This window comes from Lissotriton helveticus, chromosome 7, assembly GCF_964261635.1.
Source record: "Lissotriton helveticus chromosome 7, aLisHel1.1, whole genome shotgun sequence".
NCBI lineage: Eukaryota > Metazoa > Chordata > Amphibia > Caudata > Salamandridae > Lissotriton > Lissotriton helveticus.
In genome coordinates, this window is record NC_136068.1 from 1540632234 (window position 1) to 1540648357 (window position 16124).

General features: G+C 46.3%; 1 protein-coding gene across 2 annotated transcripts in view; it reads left to right on the forward strand.

The window, feature by feature from the left end:
* LOC144770464 (pleckstrin homology domain-containing family A member 7-like) overlaps positions 1-15733 on the forward strand; it is a 252788-nt gene extending 237055 nt beyond the window's left edge. Inside the window, exon 24 of one of the 2 annotated variants that reach the window (XM_078654987.1) lies at positions 13841-15733. In XM_078654987.1, coding sequence (XP_078511113.1) covers positions 13841-14406 — 566 coding nt within the window. In that variant the 3' untranslated portion in view covers positions 14407-15733. The remainder of the gene's footprint in view (positions 1-13840) is intronic. The other variant, XM_078654988.1, reaches the window with a different exon arrangement.
* The last annotated feature ends 391 nt before the right edge of the window (positions 15734-16124 follow it).

Genomic DNA, 16124 nt, shown 5'->3' on the forward strand with positions numbered 1-16124 from the left:
AAGACTCGCTTCCGCTCGCAGGTGCAAAGGGAGGGAATTCCACAAGGTGGCTACATTTATAGAGAACCTTCTGCCACCGGTTCTTGCCTTCCTCACCCTCCGAACCTGCAACAAATGTAGATCGTCGGAACGGAGCGAGCGGGAGGCCTTATAAGGCTGAACCATATCTCCCAGAATGGGTGGGCTTGCCCCATGCAAAATTTTGTGGGCGATGCAGAGTGACTTAAATTTCACCCTTTCCCTGACAGGGAGCCAGTGCAGCGCCTCCAGCGCAGGGCGAGCCGACTGATGCCTAGGAAGGCCCGTCAGGAGCCTAGCGGCCGCGTTCTGCACTTGCTGCAGCTTGTTCAGGGTAGACTCTGGCGCACCCAGGAACAATGCGTTACTGAAATCCAGCCGCGAGATGATAAGCCCCTGGATAAGTAACCTCCTGGCAGCTACTGGAAGGAGAGGCAGAATCTTCCGAGCTGATCGGAGCAGCCCAAAACACACGCCTGCTGTTTTTTTGGCGTGCGTTTTAAAAGAGAGATCCTGCTCGAGCCACACCCCCAAGCTCTTGATCTCCTGCTTGGGGGAAGGTACCGGTCCCAAGCAGTCGGGCCAGCTGCTAGGAGATAAAGATGGAACAGAATTCCCCAGCAGCATCAGTTCCGTTTTGGAACCGTTAAGCTTGAGAGCCGAGCTGCACATCCAGGTGTGGATCTTATCCAGACACAAGTGGAGCCGGTCAAGTTGGTAATCCGACTGGGAAAGGCCTACCACCAGCTGGGTATCATCAGCATAGCTGATGATCTTAATACCCAGAGGCAGTACCACACTCTCCAGAGGGGCCATATAAATGTTAAACAAGGTAGGGCTCAACGAGGAGCCCTGAGGCCCACCACACTGGAGAGGAATGGAGGGTGATTTCTCCTGGCCTTCCCACACCTCAAATGTGCGGCCTTCCAAAAAGGAAGCGAACCACTTGAGGGCCACCCCAGAGACTCCCACCCCCGACAGCCGTTGGAGAAGTACCTGATGGTCTACGGTATCAAAAGCAGCACTGAGGTCCAGGAGGATCACTGCCACCGATCCCCCTGAATCCAGAATGCTCCTCGCATTCTCCACGACTGCCAGCAGGGCAGTGTCAGTCCCCTGACCGGGCCGAAAACCCGTTTGGGAGTCGCCCAGGAGGGAGTTGGCCTCCAGAAAGCCCGAAAGGCGACTATTTACCCCTGTTACAGCAGCACGCTCCGTAGAAAATATTGGAGGCAAAGACTTAAATGTAAACCCCACAGGAAATAATGTTAATTTAAATTAAATTATTTAAAATAGTTACAAATATAATTACGTATATTTTAATGTTAAATAATATCGTCAATATTAGATAGTTATAAAATACTGTAATAACCTTATTGCAGTTGAAAATGTATTTAATGATAAATTGTATTACATATAAATATATTACTATTAAATATGTGCATGCCTTTTAATAATGCATTATATAAAATGTTTTTTTGCTTAAGTTGAAAATGTATTTTTTAATTTTAACTTGAGAAAAAAACGTACTCAATTTAATATATTTACAATAATAAACGATTTATTTGAAAATATGGTTATTTGTGCCGTTGCACTCTGTTTACTTATACCTAATAAATCTATTAATGACATTTACAACATGAAACTACATTAACACATTTTTTCCAAGTTTAATAAACTGCATTAATTTTCCCTATACCTTACCATGTGGAGATGCCAGCCACAAGAGTAGAGATATCTCTATGGTATATGGAGATCTCTGCCAAATGGCAGAGTCTTCATGTTGTACAGTGTAGGGAAAGTATTTTTTTTAATTTAATTCCCTAAATGTTAAATTAAAAATTAAAATATTTAAAATATATTAAATTACATTAGTTATTTTTCTCAAGTTTAGAGTTTAATCCCGACTAAATTAAAAAAAATATTATTAAAATTAAGGGTTTAATTACATGGATATAATGAAATCTTTTGTTACATTATTTTTAAAATGCAGAAAATATTAGTAAAATGTTTTATAACTAAATTAAAAATATGTACTATTTGTATACATTTTCAACATTAAATTATATGTATTTATATTTTTAACAATTTAAATTAATTGTATTTCATTTACCATTATTTCCTTTTGGGTTTTATTTTAAGTCCCTCACTCCAATCTTATATATGGGAGGATTTGTTGTGCTGGGGTTAGTTAAGCTCTGAGCTGAAGTAATTTACTACCGTCTTCGACCCCTTCTTGGCTGTGGTAACTTTAGAAGTGTAGTTTGTGAATAGGATTGGGTTTATTCTTTTGTGGATGCATACATGTCCTTTTTAAACCCCTCTCTGAATCTTGCTAAACCCCTCCTTAAACATCCATATTCCCTGCACTTTAGTAGTAGCAATTCCCCATTTCCCAGCCACTCCCCTCTGTCCCTTTCACATTAACTACTTAAGCATATACTTACGTGTGCAGCGGCTCCACAGTCGGGGTGGAGATCTTCATACAGAATAGGTTAGGAGAGACCGAGGTGTCAACTCTTCATGTATGTTTGCGAATAGCATTTTGTAGTACTACAAAATGCAGTTTGTGAATAGACCCCAGAGTTTGCAACCTCTTCTAGTGCCATAAGTCCAAAGGGTGTAGTGAGTTTGACAAATTTAAATCCAGAATCCTACATGTTCACGAGAAACAGTGGTGGGCACTTTACACAATGTAAAGCGTAATAGTACTTTGTCTGAACTGGTTTTTTAGATGATGAGCGGCCAGATAGAATTGAGAGAACAGAAGAGTCTGAAGATCTGATGATGAACCACAGATTTGGATGTAGCCAAACATGTGCCCTATGTAGTGCAGTCGGGAGAGTGACTGTGGCCAACTGTGTCAAGTACTAATTAGTGTGGAGGAAGGACTCACCCACATGCCAAATTGCTTGCAGACTGGCTGCTCATGTGCAGCCATGCCTTTTTATTGTGACAAGAACCGTACCTGTTCTCCCAGGGTGTGCATCAGTGACAAGTGCGGGGTGGCACACAGCATTCCTTCCAAACATGAACAGAAATACAAAATAACCAATTATTCCTTCCCTTCCTATGAAGTGTGTGCCCCTTGTGGGGTCAGCATAGGGGTCTCTCAGTCTCACTGACCTTTATACCGGGCACATCTAGGCTGGTACAGCCACGGCTCTGAAATTAGAGTTGAGCACACCTCTTGTCGGGCCCCTTAGTTCTGGGTGTCTCTTCTACCATCACAAGCTTACGGGGTTGGTTCTTGAAATCCAGATCACAACCTTCTGCTTCTTCACTTTCCTCATCTTTTGCTTCATGGTCTTGTCCTTAGGTGAAAGGGGTGCTGAATTATTTTTTATTTTAAAAGGCCACATTTCATGTCACTCTTGTGGATCCCCTGTGGGTTGTGATTAAGGTCCCCTAGGTAATGACCATTCATCGTGGGAGACTTTCAAGGGGGTTTCTGAAGTTGCTTCTGGATGTGCGATCCTGCGCTTGGACTCAGTCCGCTACCTTGGTTTGACTGTTCATGGTTCTTCATTGTTGGTTGGCGTGGTCATTATTTTCCAATTTACTTCTCTGGGCACGCTGGTGGTTCAGGTTTTGGGGAGTCAATCGAGTGCTTGTTGGTATTGGATCTTTTAAATATAAGGTGTGCTGGGGTACATTTAGTACAGTGAAGTGTAACCCAGGACTTTCATACAAGGAGTGGGTGGTGGTCTCCGTGTTTATTGTTCTATCCACTTCTGATGGTGTTATTTAGGATGAGCATGAATCACTCTACTTATCAGCTAACCTGAGGCCATGTGGGTGCTATCCTCTGGTGGTATACTCTGAGTTCTTCCATAAGCCCTTCACATCACTACCTTGGAAAGGCAGTCCTTTGTCTGACTTGAGTGAAGTTGGAATTCCATATTCTGCAAATATCTTTTCAAGCTTGAACTTTTGTGAATGAGCTTAGCTAATTTTGTGCTCTCCACAGAGCCAGGAGATCTTGTTGGGCTTAAAAGTTCATATTTCTACTTTGAGTTTGGAGTGTCTTCCAGGAGTTATGTCTGGCGGCTTGGACATCCATCTGGAAGCATTTGTCTTCTTTGGTGGCTTATATGATCTCGGCAATGGTGATGGCCTATGGCTGTGCTGTTTCTGTGGTCATCCCCTTCTCATGCTGTCTCTCATTTTTTATTTTCTAGGGATTCAGGATATACAATGAGCTGGATGGTTGCAGCTAGGTTGATAGGCTACTGTGAGTTTCTATCATAGTAACTGTAAAATCACATTTTTGATGCGGGGGGCACTGGCTGTGCTGCCCCTGCAAAAAGATTCATATGGGGCTAATGATCAGTCATGACTTTCAGCTCTTGATCATAGATGTAGAGCCGGAACTGCTCATGCTCCCAGCAGATTTTAAGTTCTTCGCTCTCAATTTGTGACTATTAAGTTTCAACTGAGGACATGGCTCCCCTGGCAAATGCTACTGGAGGCCATCAATCATTTTCCTGGAGTTGTAGCAGAACAGATCCCAGTTTCACTGGGCTGGCATCCACTACTAATTTTGTTTTCAAAGTAGGATTAAAGTACCACTTTGCCACACCTCTTAACATGTTGGCTCCATGTTAGCATATGTTTTGGTGCTCTCCAGTCTGTTTCCAGTGACTATTTTATTTGGTTACCTGATGTAGGGGTTCTTTAAATATTGTAAGATTGTGGATGAACCAGCCACAATATGTGGCCAATGCCAGGAAGCTCCTGACTTCCACTCTCACTCTCAGCTTCTTCGGTTTCCTTTGCTTTCTTTGGCTCTACTTTCACTCCCTGCTTTGAGTATATTTTTTAATAGAACTCCACCATTTCTGTCAGAAGTACACATTTCTGCCTGGAAGGGTCAGCCCACAGTCAGATATCCTCTGAATGGCTTATTTGACTCTTCTGTGATGCTCTTTTATTGTTCCTGAGTGTATAGGCATGTCATTGTCCACATTAAGCAGACCCCCCAGGATATTGTGGCATAGATTTGCAAATTTCGCTGCACAAAAACTTTAATTTAGCGGCACAAAAAGGAAAATTTAGTGGCATTATTGCGGCACTTTATTTTACTTGTAATCATTCCTTTTCAGCCCTAAATCAATGGCACCTGTTTTTGCATAGTATTCCACTTTGAAATAGGCATGTTTAAAGTTTCTGCAGGTCTACGAATGCACAGCTACAATCTACTAACCTCATGGGAGGGGGCTGTATTTCTCCCTCGTATGCTCTAGCGCCCATGTATGCACCCATGCCAGGGCACCACTTTCACCACACCCTGGTTTCAGTCACACAGCTCCCTTAACGCTCTGGTTTCAGTCATGCAGCTCCCTTCGCTCCCTGGTTTCAGTCATGCAGCTCCTGTTGCTCCCTGGGTGCAGTCACACAGCCCCCCTTCGCTCCCAGGGTGCAGTCACACAGCCCCCCTTCGATCCCTGGGTGCAGTCACACAGCCTCCTCTTGTGTCGTGTACACTTACTCCCTTTTATGGGTAGTGCTAACAGGCCATACATCTCACAATAATCATCCTTCAGAACCAGGTTCCCCAGTTCCAAATTTGGCAGCTCTGACCATGGTGTCACATCCCCTCCCCCACTAAACACCATACTGCCCCACTGATTTCGAGCCAACCACAGCACCGAGACCGCCCTCATCGCAGCCACTGACGACATCAGGACCATGATGGACAACGGAGAAACAACCGCTCTCATCCTCCTGGACCTCTCGGCAGCCTTTGATACCGTATGCCACCGCACCCTAATAACCCGCCTCTTCAACACTGGGATCCAAGGAAAGGCCCTGGACTGGATCACCTTGTTCCTCTCCGGCAGAACCCAGAGAGTCCGCCTCCCTCCCTTCCGCTCAGCGGCCACCAAGATCATCTGCGGCGTCCCCCAAGGCTCCTCGCTCAGCCCAACCCTCTTCAATATCTACATGACCCCCCTCGCCTCCATCGCACGCAAACACAACATCAACATCATCTCCTATGCCGACGACACCCAGCTGATACTCTCTCTCATCAAAGACCCAGCCACCGCCAAAAACAACCTCCAGGAAGGAATGAAAGACGTCGCAGAATGGATGAAGCTCAGCCGCCTGAAGCTGAACTCAGACAAGACGGAAGTCCTCATCCTCGGACAATCCCCACCCGCCTGGGATGACTCCTGGTGGCCCACGGCTTTGGGCTCCGCGCCGACACCCTCGGACCACGCTCGCAACCTGGGATTCATCCTGGACTCCTCCCTCTCAATGACCAAGCAAGTCAACGCCGTCTCGTCCTCTTGCTTTAACACCCTGCGCATGCTCCGAAAAATCTTCAAGTGGATCCCCACCGAAATCAGAAAGTCCGTCACCCAGGCCCTCGTCACCAGCCGACTGGACTACGGAAACGCCCTATACGCAGGAACCACCGCCAAACTCCAGAAACGACTACAACGCATACAGAACGCCTCCGCACGACTCATCCTCGGCAACCCTGGCCACAGACACATATCCGCCCACCTGAGAAACCTGCACTGGCTCCCCGTCAGCAAGAGGATCACGTTCAGGCTCCTCACTCACGCACACAAAGCGCTCCACGACATGGGCCCTGAATACCTCAACAACCGTCCCACGGATACGCAGAACCAACACCGGAGGAAGATCGTTCTCCTACCTAGCAGCCAAAACATGGAACTCCCTCCCTGCACACCTACGACTGACCCAGGACCACCTCACCTTCAGGAAACACCTCAAGACCTGGCTATTCGAGCAGTAGCAGCGCCCCCTCCCCCTCAGTGCCTTGAGACCCTCACGGGTGAGTAGCGCGCTCTATAAATGCAGTGATTGATTGATTGACTGAGAGAAACTCGCACTTATGTCAACTACAACCCAATTGTGCCCCACTATAAACACCTAGATGCGGCACAATTCCATTTACGCACTAGACAAGAGCAATATGCTGCCTACAAAAAAAGTATCAACATCCTGGAAAAGCAAACTCTCCTAGGGAATGCAAAATTAAGTAAAGCATGTGGAATGTAAGCAGGAACAACATGGTTACTTTAACGCTTTTACACTCACCATTCAGAAATCAGTGACGCTTTTGCCTGATAAGTTAAGGATATGACTACAGGGCACGGAATTGACCCATTTCAATGTCCATTGCATATATCCTTCCAGAACGTAAGCAGTATGGTAAAAAGACCACTTCCCTGAACACCGAGCCACAGTACACATTTTGTTTTCCAATCCACATATTGCAGTACCTCCAGGATTGGTGCACTAGTTCCCCGCCCGGGGGAAAATGCTATTCAAAGAAAGATAAGAAAAACAAAAGTAGCGCTTCACTGTCAAACTCTGTAGAGTGGTGCAACTGTGTTTGGGTGCGAGTAAAATCAATCTGGCCACTTTGCTACCACTCTGTCTGGCTGTATTTAGTTATTTTTCATATTTTTAACCTTTTATTTCCGCAGCTGCACTTTCGGAATAGTGCTTTAAATGGGCCGGTATGGTCCGGTGCGGAATACCAGCACTTATTTATTTTGAGAGAAAGTGTGCCAGAAGAGAAATGCAATACAATTAATTGGAGAGTACCGGCACTTCTCAGAAACAAGCAGGTACTCTGGTACAGAGTACCTGCACATCTATTTTTCCATTTCAAGTGCTGCTTTGGAATAGAAAAATGTCAGAAAAACACATTTTTGCAGTGTTTTTCTTTTTTGGATCCATTTCACAGGGGAACAAATAAACAAAAGAAGGAAAGAGAGGATGAAGAGTGTTTCTGAAATCACGGTTTTCAGTTTGAGAGGAGGAGCTGCTAGACAAAGAGAGGGAATAAGAGAGAGGAAAAAAGAAAGGGGGGGAGCTGAAGCGGCAGAGCAGAAGTGGACACTGTCATTGCATTCTCTGCGCAAAAAGGAAAAGGCAGAATCCTTTTCCTTCTCTGCCCGTCCCCGTGCTGGGATCCTAATTTTCGACATTCTTTCCTGCAATTACATGAACAGCAGTCGTGCCTGCAAGCTGGAGAGCAGAAGCAATACTTTCCTTTTCTCGCTCCCCTTTCATCAAAATTGTAATGCAGGAAGCAGGCAGCTACGGCTGTACAGCGCCATTTACCCTTGACGCATGCGCGTACAGCCAATAAAATGGCATAAATACATTTTTACACCTGCCGGGAGACCTTTCTTGCTGCTGGTTTGGTAAATATCGCTGCCATCACGTTTGCCAGCTGATTTCTCAATTTTTTTGTGAATCGCGAAATGCTGGAGGGTCCGACTAAGAACTCCAGTGAGGCCCAAGAGGTATTTTGTTATCATGTTTTGGAATACCTTGGCTGTTCAGGATATTCCGGTTTTCAAGCATTTGTACCGGCACAACTCAACATGCATGGAAAAAAATGGTGATACATTAACTTGCTTTGATCTGTGGTACTCAAGATTACAAAGGTGTGTACAATACCCACAACATAGGCCCTGGCACCTTTTTAGGTTCCGCCTCGTCAAAAGCTGCGCCGCGCAGCTTTTCGGCGCAGGCGAAAACCTTTTGATTACCAGTATGTGACTTATTCCCGCCTCTCTGTTCCATTGGCTAGCTCCATAAATGGAGGCTAGCCATTGGAAGAGAGAGGCGTCCGTCATTCTGCGAGGCGACTCGTGGGCGTTCCGGCGATGTTTTTCTCATCCAGCCCCTTTTATCACGTCAGTGCGGCGGTGGGCGGGGTTTATTTTTTTGGTCGTCCATGTTTCTTTTGGTCATTCCGCGGCCGACCGCCGCCGGAGGAAGTCCAGGCCCAGGTGAGTGCTTTTGATTGTGGCTGTCCGTGCTTTTCCCGCCCCCCTCCCGCTGTCCATGCCTTTCCCACCCCCCTCCCGCTGTCCGTGCCTTTCCTGCCCTCCCTCCTGCTGTCTGTGCCTTTCCCGCCCCCCTCCCGCTGTCCGTGTCTCCGGCATTGTTTGATACTCTTAGCACGCGATTTATGCTAGGCCATCCAGCTGCAACCACTGTCGTCTCTGTGGCTACTTTTTAAAAGTTCATGGTTCATGTTGCTTTAGATTACTCTCAATGTTTAGCCTCGGTTTGATGTCAGTTCAGGGGATGGTTCATTAATTTTTTGCTTTACCGCTGTCAGTGTGCCTGCCCGCCCCCCTCCCGCTGTCCGTGTGATATTTTCTTCTGTCCTCTCTTGGGTCATTGCCACCGAGGCCTGAAGGATGCCCGGTTTGATGGGGCAAGAGAGAAACGCAAGGGGCGGCTTTACATGGAACGAAGATGCAGCTTTTGTCCCGTAATGCTGGCAGGGGACGGGAGAGGCCAGCCCTGGTGCGGGTGAAGTGCGCCTGGGTGCGCGCAGTGCGCCACAGGCCTGGGCCAGAAAGACACTCACTCGCTGCATTAGAAGAGGATGTTGTACAGAGGAAGCGGGGCTGAGCGCCGGGCGCACAGAGGGGCCAGTGTGAGGCGCATTGCCCTGCCAGCTGTCATGTGCTCTGTGCAGACCGCGCTAAAAGACTTCAAAGGGCGGCTCCGTGCCGGAATAAATCCCTCTTTTATCTCCCTCTGCCTTCCCCAGCAGACGGCACCCATTTGGATAACCAGGACTTGGCCCCTTTCAATGCTGTTTCTTTTGTTCCCTTTCAAAGTGCAGTCTGCCCCAAGGCAGCCCCGATTCCTGTGTATATTTCACTTTTTAAAGTTGATATGTGGGTGATAAACACGGGGCCACGTCCCACTGTGCTCCGTGGTGGGCATTCCGGCGAGGTACCGGGGTGGAAGTGCCGCCCGGGCACCAGACAGACGGGAGAGTGTAAATTGTTTGTGGCTGCAGTTTGGGAGGTGCAGTCACTGGTGTGTGTGCACGGGAAATAGACTCCTGTTGTCACGTGTACGTCTCCGGAGTAGGTCAGCCGGATCTCTGCAGTGGGACCTTCCAATGAAAAGTAGACACTTGAGCTGTTATGGTCTGTAAGAGTGGTCCTTATGCTCTTCTACAGATGGGCACAAGGGAGCTCTGGGCATCAGTTATTGGGCCGTTCTACAGCGTGCACATAGCATGGGATCTGTGAGAGTGGATCCTAGGGTTGTTAAGGAGTGGGCCTTTGAGCTCTCTCAGAGTGGTTCTTAAGATCTTTATGAGTGGGGGCTTTAGGAGCTCAAATATGGGGTCCCTGGGTCTCCAAGAGAGGATTACTTGGGATCTTATAAAAAAGGGCCGCTACCCACGGGTCATCTGACTCTCTAAGGTCTCTAAGAGTGAGTTATTTGGAATCTCCAAAAGTGGACTTTTAAATCTCTACTGGTAGGTTCCTGGGATCTTTGAAAGTGCTTTGTAATCGCTTAGAATGGATCTTTGTGGTCTTTGAGCACGGGTGCTTGGATCGCCACAAATAGGTTCTAATGTGGCTCTGAGAGTGTGATGCTGTGATATCTAAGAGTGGGTCCTTGGGGTCTGTACATGGGACACATTGTCATCTCAAACAGTGGATCAGTGGGCCCTGGGGATATTTAAGAGGGCCGCTGTCCGTGCCTTTCCCGCCCCCCTCCCGCTGTCCGTGCCTTTCCCGCCCCCCTCCCGCTGTCCGTGCCTTTCCCGCCCCCCTCCCTGATGTTTGTTTAAAGGGATGGGGTGAGGGGGCACTTTCTTTCTATGCTGATGCAAATTTAAAGATTGCGGATGGTCTACGCCAAACCATAAAATCACATCTTTAATCTAATATCTCTCCCTTTAAAGGAGTAAGGAGCATATCTATGCAAGACCATCACCTTACAGAAGTGAGGGAATGCCTGTTGTGAGGAAGAAGGTTGCTTGTTTAAATAGTCCTGCCCGAAAGGAAAGGAAACGCATGTCGCCCAGATGGAAGCTGTCTAGTCTAATGGCACGGTACCGCATGGTTGTATCCCGCTGTCCGCCCCCCCTCCCGCTGTCCGTGTCTTTGTGTATCCCGCTGCCCGTCCACCCTCCCCCCCGCTGTCCGCCCCCCCCCCCCTCGTTATCATCCTCAAAATGGGCAGGAAGAGTAGATAATGTGAACAATGTGCTGCTTGCATTGTCTGATTCTGATGTGGCTGCATGGAGGTTGGTGCTTCTCAAGAAATGCCGTGCTCCCCTCTCTCTGCACACGAGATGAGCTGGGCACAGGACTGCTGGGTATGGCTCTGTTCCACACTACCCGCATGGTCAATGGGAAATACTCTCTTAGGTGCATTGGTGGGCATCTTCTCGAGCAGCACCTGCCTCATATGGTGTTGAAGGGTTTTGGCTTAATTGAAGTTTCAGCATTGGGTTCTTTGATCGGCATCTTGTCTAAAATGGAATCCATGTATTAAGCTCTGGCAGTGGGTAGTTCATGGCATTGGACCAGTACCAGAACATACTCAGATTGCTGAGTATCATTTTGTGTATGCCACTCTTTTGCATCCCAATAGGAGTTGTGCCCGACCTCCTTCGTTGAGTTGGTAACATGCACATGCGGACCAGATCCCTCAGGCATGCGTAGGACCCATCTATGGATTTGTATACTCGTTGTTTGGCTTGTTTTAGTTTAAATCCTTCATAGTCTGGATTGAAGTGAGGGTTGAAATGTGCTTCAGGACCTCCCCTGCCATTGTAGTGGTCTTAGTATCCTGTATTTCTCAGGTTCGCAAATAGTTTGAATATCTCTTCTCCAGCGTAATGGAGAAGGAGAGACCTCTTTATCCCACCAGCTGTCTCTTTCATGGTCTTAAAGTAGTTATTTTGTTTCGTAACACCATTCTACTTTAGGTGCTGCTGTTGTCGGACAGGCTAGTCCCCTAAATGGGAGTAATTAATTATTTGTTTCCCTACTTAATTGGTGCACCCTCTAAAGTCTGCCATCCTTGACTGACCTTTTCACCCTTTAGAACCTGTGCTTTGTTCTCCTTCCCAGCCTGTGATTTTGCTGTTGGTCATGGTATACAAGCACCTCCTTCACTCGTGGGTTGCAGTGACGTGCTATGCTTAGTTGTTGTAGGTTTGTGATGCTGGGAGTTAAGGAGAAACGCATGGTGCTTACTTTTATTTGCTCTTTGTCTGACTTCTTCTAAGCTGGTTTTGTTTCTCCCCGTGAGCTCGACCTCATGGGGCCTTGGTGTTGTGGTCAGCGCTCCAGTCAATTTGAGATATGGTTGTCCACAGCAGCTCATGTGCTGCTTTCTGACCTAATGCTGATCAGTGAGTTTGCCTATTTTTGGACTCAGGTGTTGAGCCGCCAAGGGCTGTTGCTGCTTTGCAAGTGGTTTATTGAATAGACTTTAGCTGAGTTGTTCTGCCTTTCTGTGTAGATGGTATGTTCATGTGCCAAGGGTTCTGGACATCATCACCAGTATGGTGGAGTCCAGGAGTGGCTTCAGCCTACAGTGCCCAGCGCGCACGAACACACTTACATGGCAGCTTCCCTTTGAAATGGCCGCATATGGATAGCTATGCCCTTTTATTGATGCAGGTGCCAGGACCAGCCCCTCCCCCCCCCCCAACATGTGTGCGTCAGCTAGGGTGCCAGGTAGGACACTACATCCAAGAAGATCTTTTTATTGCAGGAAAAGCAAAATCTTATAATGCCTCAGGAAGATACATCTGTGGCTGTGTGTGTACATCGGTCTCTTAGGCTAGGAAAACATACTGGATGGGAAACATACGTCAGTTGAAGAAAGCAAAATTAGAACGGAGTCCTCTGGTTCAAAAGCTGCAGAAACCACTGCAGACAAGGCCACTGACTATGCTTCAAAAAAATATTGAGAGGGAGTCAGGAAGACCCCTCCTTTGTTTGATGCCTAAAATGAAATCACAAATACCTTTCTGGACTCAACTACTAGATGGCAGAATAATGTAAAACATTTGAATCTATAAAAGTTTCAAGCCTCAAAACTGTTGTTACAGGTAAGTCACTAGTTTATTCTTGATAACTCATCCTTGGGGTGGAATCCACATTTGGCAGGGTCTTCTCGGTTGACAAGTAAAGCTGCATATTGTTCACGGTATTAATCATTGCCCTGTCTGGTAGAAAGGTGCTTATCCAGTGCCTTGAAGATACAAAGGTGACTCTTCCTCAGCCTTTGTTTTAATGAGGTGCTTCCCTAATAACGTGCATCTTATACAAGTGCTTATGTATTACTCAGCATCATAGTAAGTTGCTTCTCTGTCGGATCATTTAGTAGAAATGTGATTTTCTCCTGGGTGGTGTGGTAGGCCATTGATTCTCTAATAGTTTGTATGATATATAATTGTGCTTCTCTGAGACCTGGTCCAACAGAAAAATGTTTCTCTATTAACATGTACATACAACATTGATTATGGGTATGTTTGATAGAAATCTCTGTGTCTAGTGATCTTCTTAGACAGATTGCCCTGTCATTGACATACATTATAGAAAGGTTAAGTGAGTTTTTATTCTTAACTACCACTTGAATCATTTTTAGCTGCTTTAGTCAATGTAGGGTGTGGATTTGGTAAAAGGTGCCATACTGAGAGAGCGCTGGGCTTGAAATCCTCTGCAGCTGTTTATTGTTGTCTTCTACAACGCAATTCACTTGTATACCAGAAAGCACATTAAGTTCTACCTGAGAATGATTAGAACCCTGATTACCTACTGGCGTCTATGGCGTTTCTGCTTGAAATGTCAGAGATAGAATACTACAGACAGATTCTTGAAATGCATAGCACAGTTTAACGCATTTTTTACCTAAAACCACAGCCTGTAGCCCACCAGCGAGCGCAGCCCATCTGCTGTAAATGCACCACCATGTCTAATGTTTATTCTTTTCTCCAAATTAATTTTTTCTTACCTAATCAATATGTTTTGCTTTTCCCCTTCAGAGAACGCGTTAGCTGATGAGTACAGTGATGAATCAATGCCAGAGGAGGCCGAAGACTGGGACTTCCTTCTGCAAGAAGTGTATTCCACCTCACAGCTGGACGGCTCCTCCAGTCGTCCCCAAACCCAGCACCAAGGCATGGTGGCAGATGAGCCTGGCGCTCAGAGAGCGTCACAGTGTCCCAAATCAGCAAATCTGGAACCAGACCGCACGGCTTGCCATTTGGAAAACCGCAGCAACATAAGTCACTGTCCGGAGCCCACCAAAGACGCATTGGACCTGGTAGGAAACACGACTGACCTTTTGCATCCATGGGAAGACAAGCTGGGATGCTATGAGAACTGGACAGTTCAGGAGCGGTCCGAAAAAACCAGTAGGGACACGGTGCCTTCCCACAAACGGGACCAGGTAACCAGCCACACAACAGGGTGCAACGGGAGGGTGGCTAACTGTGGGTACAAATTGGAGAAACTGGACTTTGTCCATGCAGACTTTGACCAAATGGTTGGGTATCTGAAAGAAGGAGAAGAGCCCATCCGGGTCACAGTGCTTCAGTCGAGTTTCTGAGCCAAGACTTGGTATTCTGCTATGAACTTTGATGTTGGGCCCTGGGACTGACAGAGGCAGTTTCCAGTGGGAGGTTCTCCAATGGCTATGGTGTTCATGCACAGAGACAAAGGGTAGACGCCAAAGGTGAAAAGCCACTAAGTGGTCAAATGAACTGTTAAAGTTGGGACCATTTTTGAACAATTTATATTTTGGACCAACTAGCTCAGACTATGGTGGTCTTTGCCTCCCATGCCCACCCCAGATGATTCAAAATATGGAGTATGTGGTAGATAAAGGAAGCAGAGTGAGGAATGAAATCAAGGTTGAAATAAAAAAAGATCAACAGGAAAAGCAGGCCAGGTAAACGTGGAAGGATGTGAAATCAGGATAAGGAGCAGTGAAGGAAGAGGATTTGGGTGTGTGCATGAGCGGGCCTAGCAAGGGATAAAGAAAGAAATCATGGCTATGTATAAACAAAGAAAGAAACTGAAAAAATGTTCTAGAAGGCTATCCTGGGAAATATGAAGGAATCCTGATGACAGCAAGTGGATGGAGTGATAAGAGCAATTGAAATAAGTGCAGAAGAAGCTGGACATGAATAAAGGTTGCAATAAAAACAGAAGACACAGGAGACAATTAGAAGGGTAATGAATGATGTTAAAAGATGGAAGAGAGGAAAAGTTCAAGGAATACATTGAGAAAGTAGAACAGAAAAACATTAGTAAATGCACAGAATTGTGGAGCCAGGAGGAAAATAACAATGTGCGAATTTATGAAAAAAGTGTTGGTATATTTTGCAAATGAACATTTTAGTATAATGACATGAGCAAAGGAAGGGGGAAAAAAATAAAATATGACAGAAAAAATGACGGAGAAATTTCCCCAGAGATGAATGAAGGAGTTGTGGAGTGATGAAATAGATTCTCGGCAGCGTAGTGTTGCTTTCTTCAGAAGTGTTTTATGGTATTGTTTGTAAAGGAGATCTAGGTGGGCTACCAAAGTGGAGATCTTGAAAGAAACTATTTTGGAGGATAAGCACTGCCTTGAGAATGAGTTAGGCACCGGTGGTAAAAATGAAGGAAGCCAGCTATGCCAAGAACCAGCGAGAGGAACGGTGAAGGCCCTATGGAGACGCCCAGAAGGAGCGGTACATGGTGGACCCCCAGTCAGTATTAGAGCCTCTGTCTGAAGCCACAGAAACAGGGCATCTTGATGGTCCCTACCCCAGCATGATGTGTGGCTTTACTCCAAGATATTGTAGAACAGATTCTATTCCTATTGACATCTGTATATAGATTTTTATGTTGCTAATAAAAACTGTCCAGCATTTGGGCAGCCAGATATTGGTGGTGGTTGTGGCTTTACTGTTTTTGCCAGGTTGAGGAGTTGGAATATTGTGGGCACTGCGGGCTGTCATATTCTACGTCTGGGTCACAGTGCTGGATATCCCATCAAGAAATTAGGCGACTCTTGCGCCACATTCAGAGTAGAGTACAGTGAAGATGACTTCCACCTTCTTTAATAAGGACACAGTGAAGAGGGAGGTCAATTTGTGAGGTCGGGACTATTTAAATAAGGTTCTGAGAACAGGACTGAGTCAAAAGGCTTGCGTTTTCCTAGATTAGGCTCATGGGGCTGTGTCATTCTGCGGACAGAAAATAGTATTGATGGCAGTCAAATTCTTAATTTGTCCAAAATTACGGTAAGTGTCAGATTGTGGATTTTGGGCACAATGG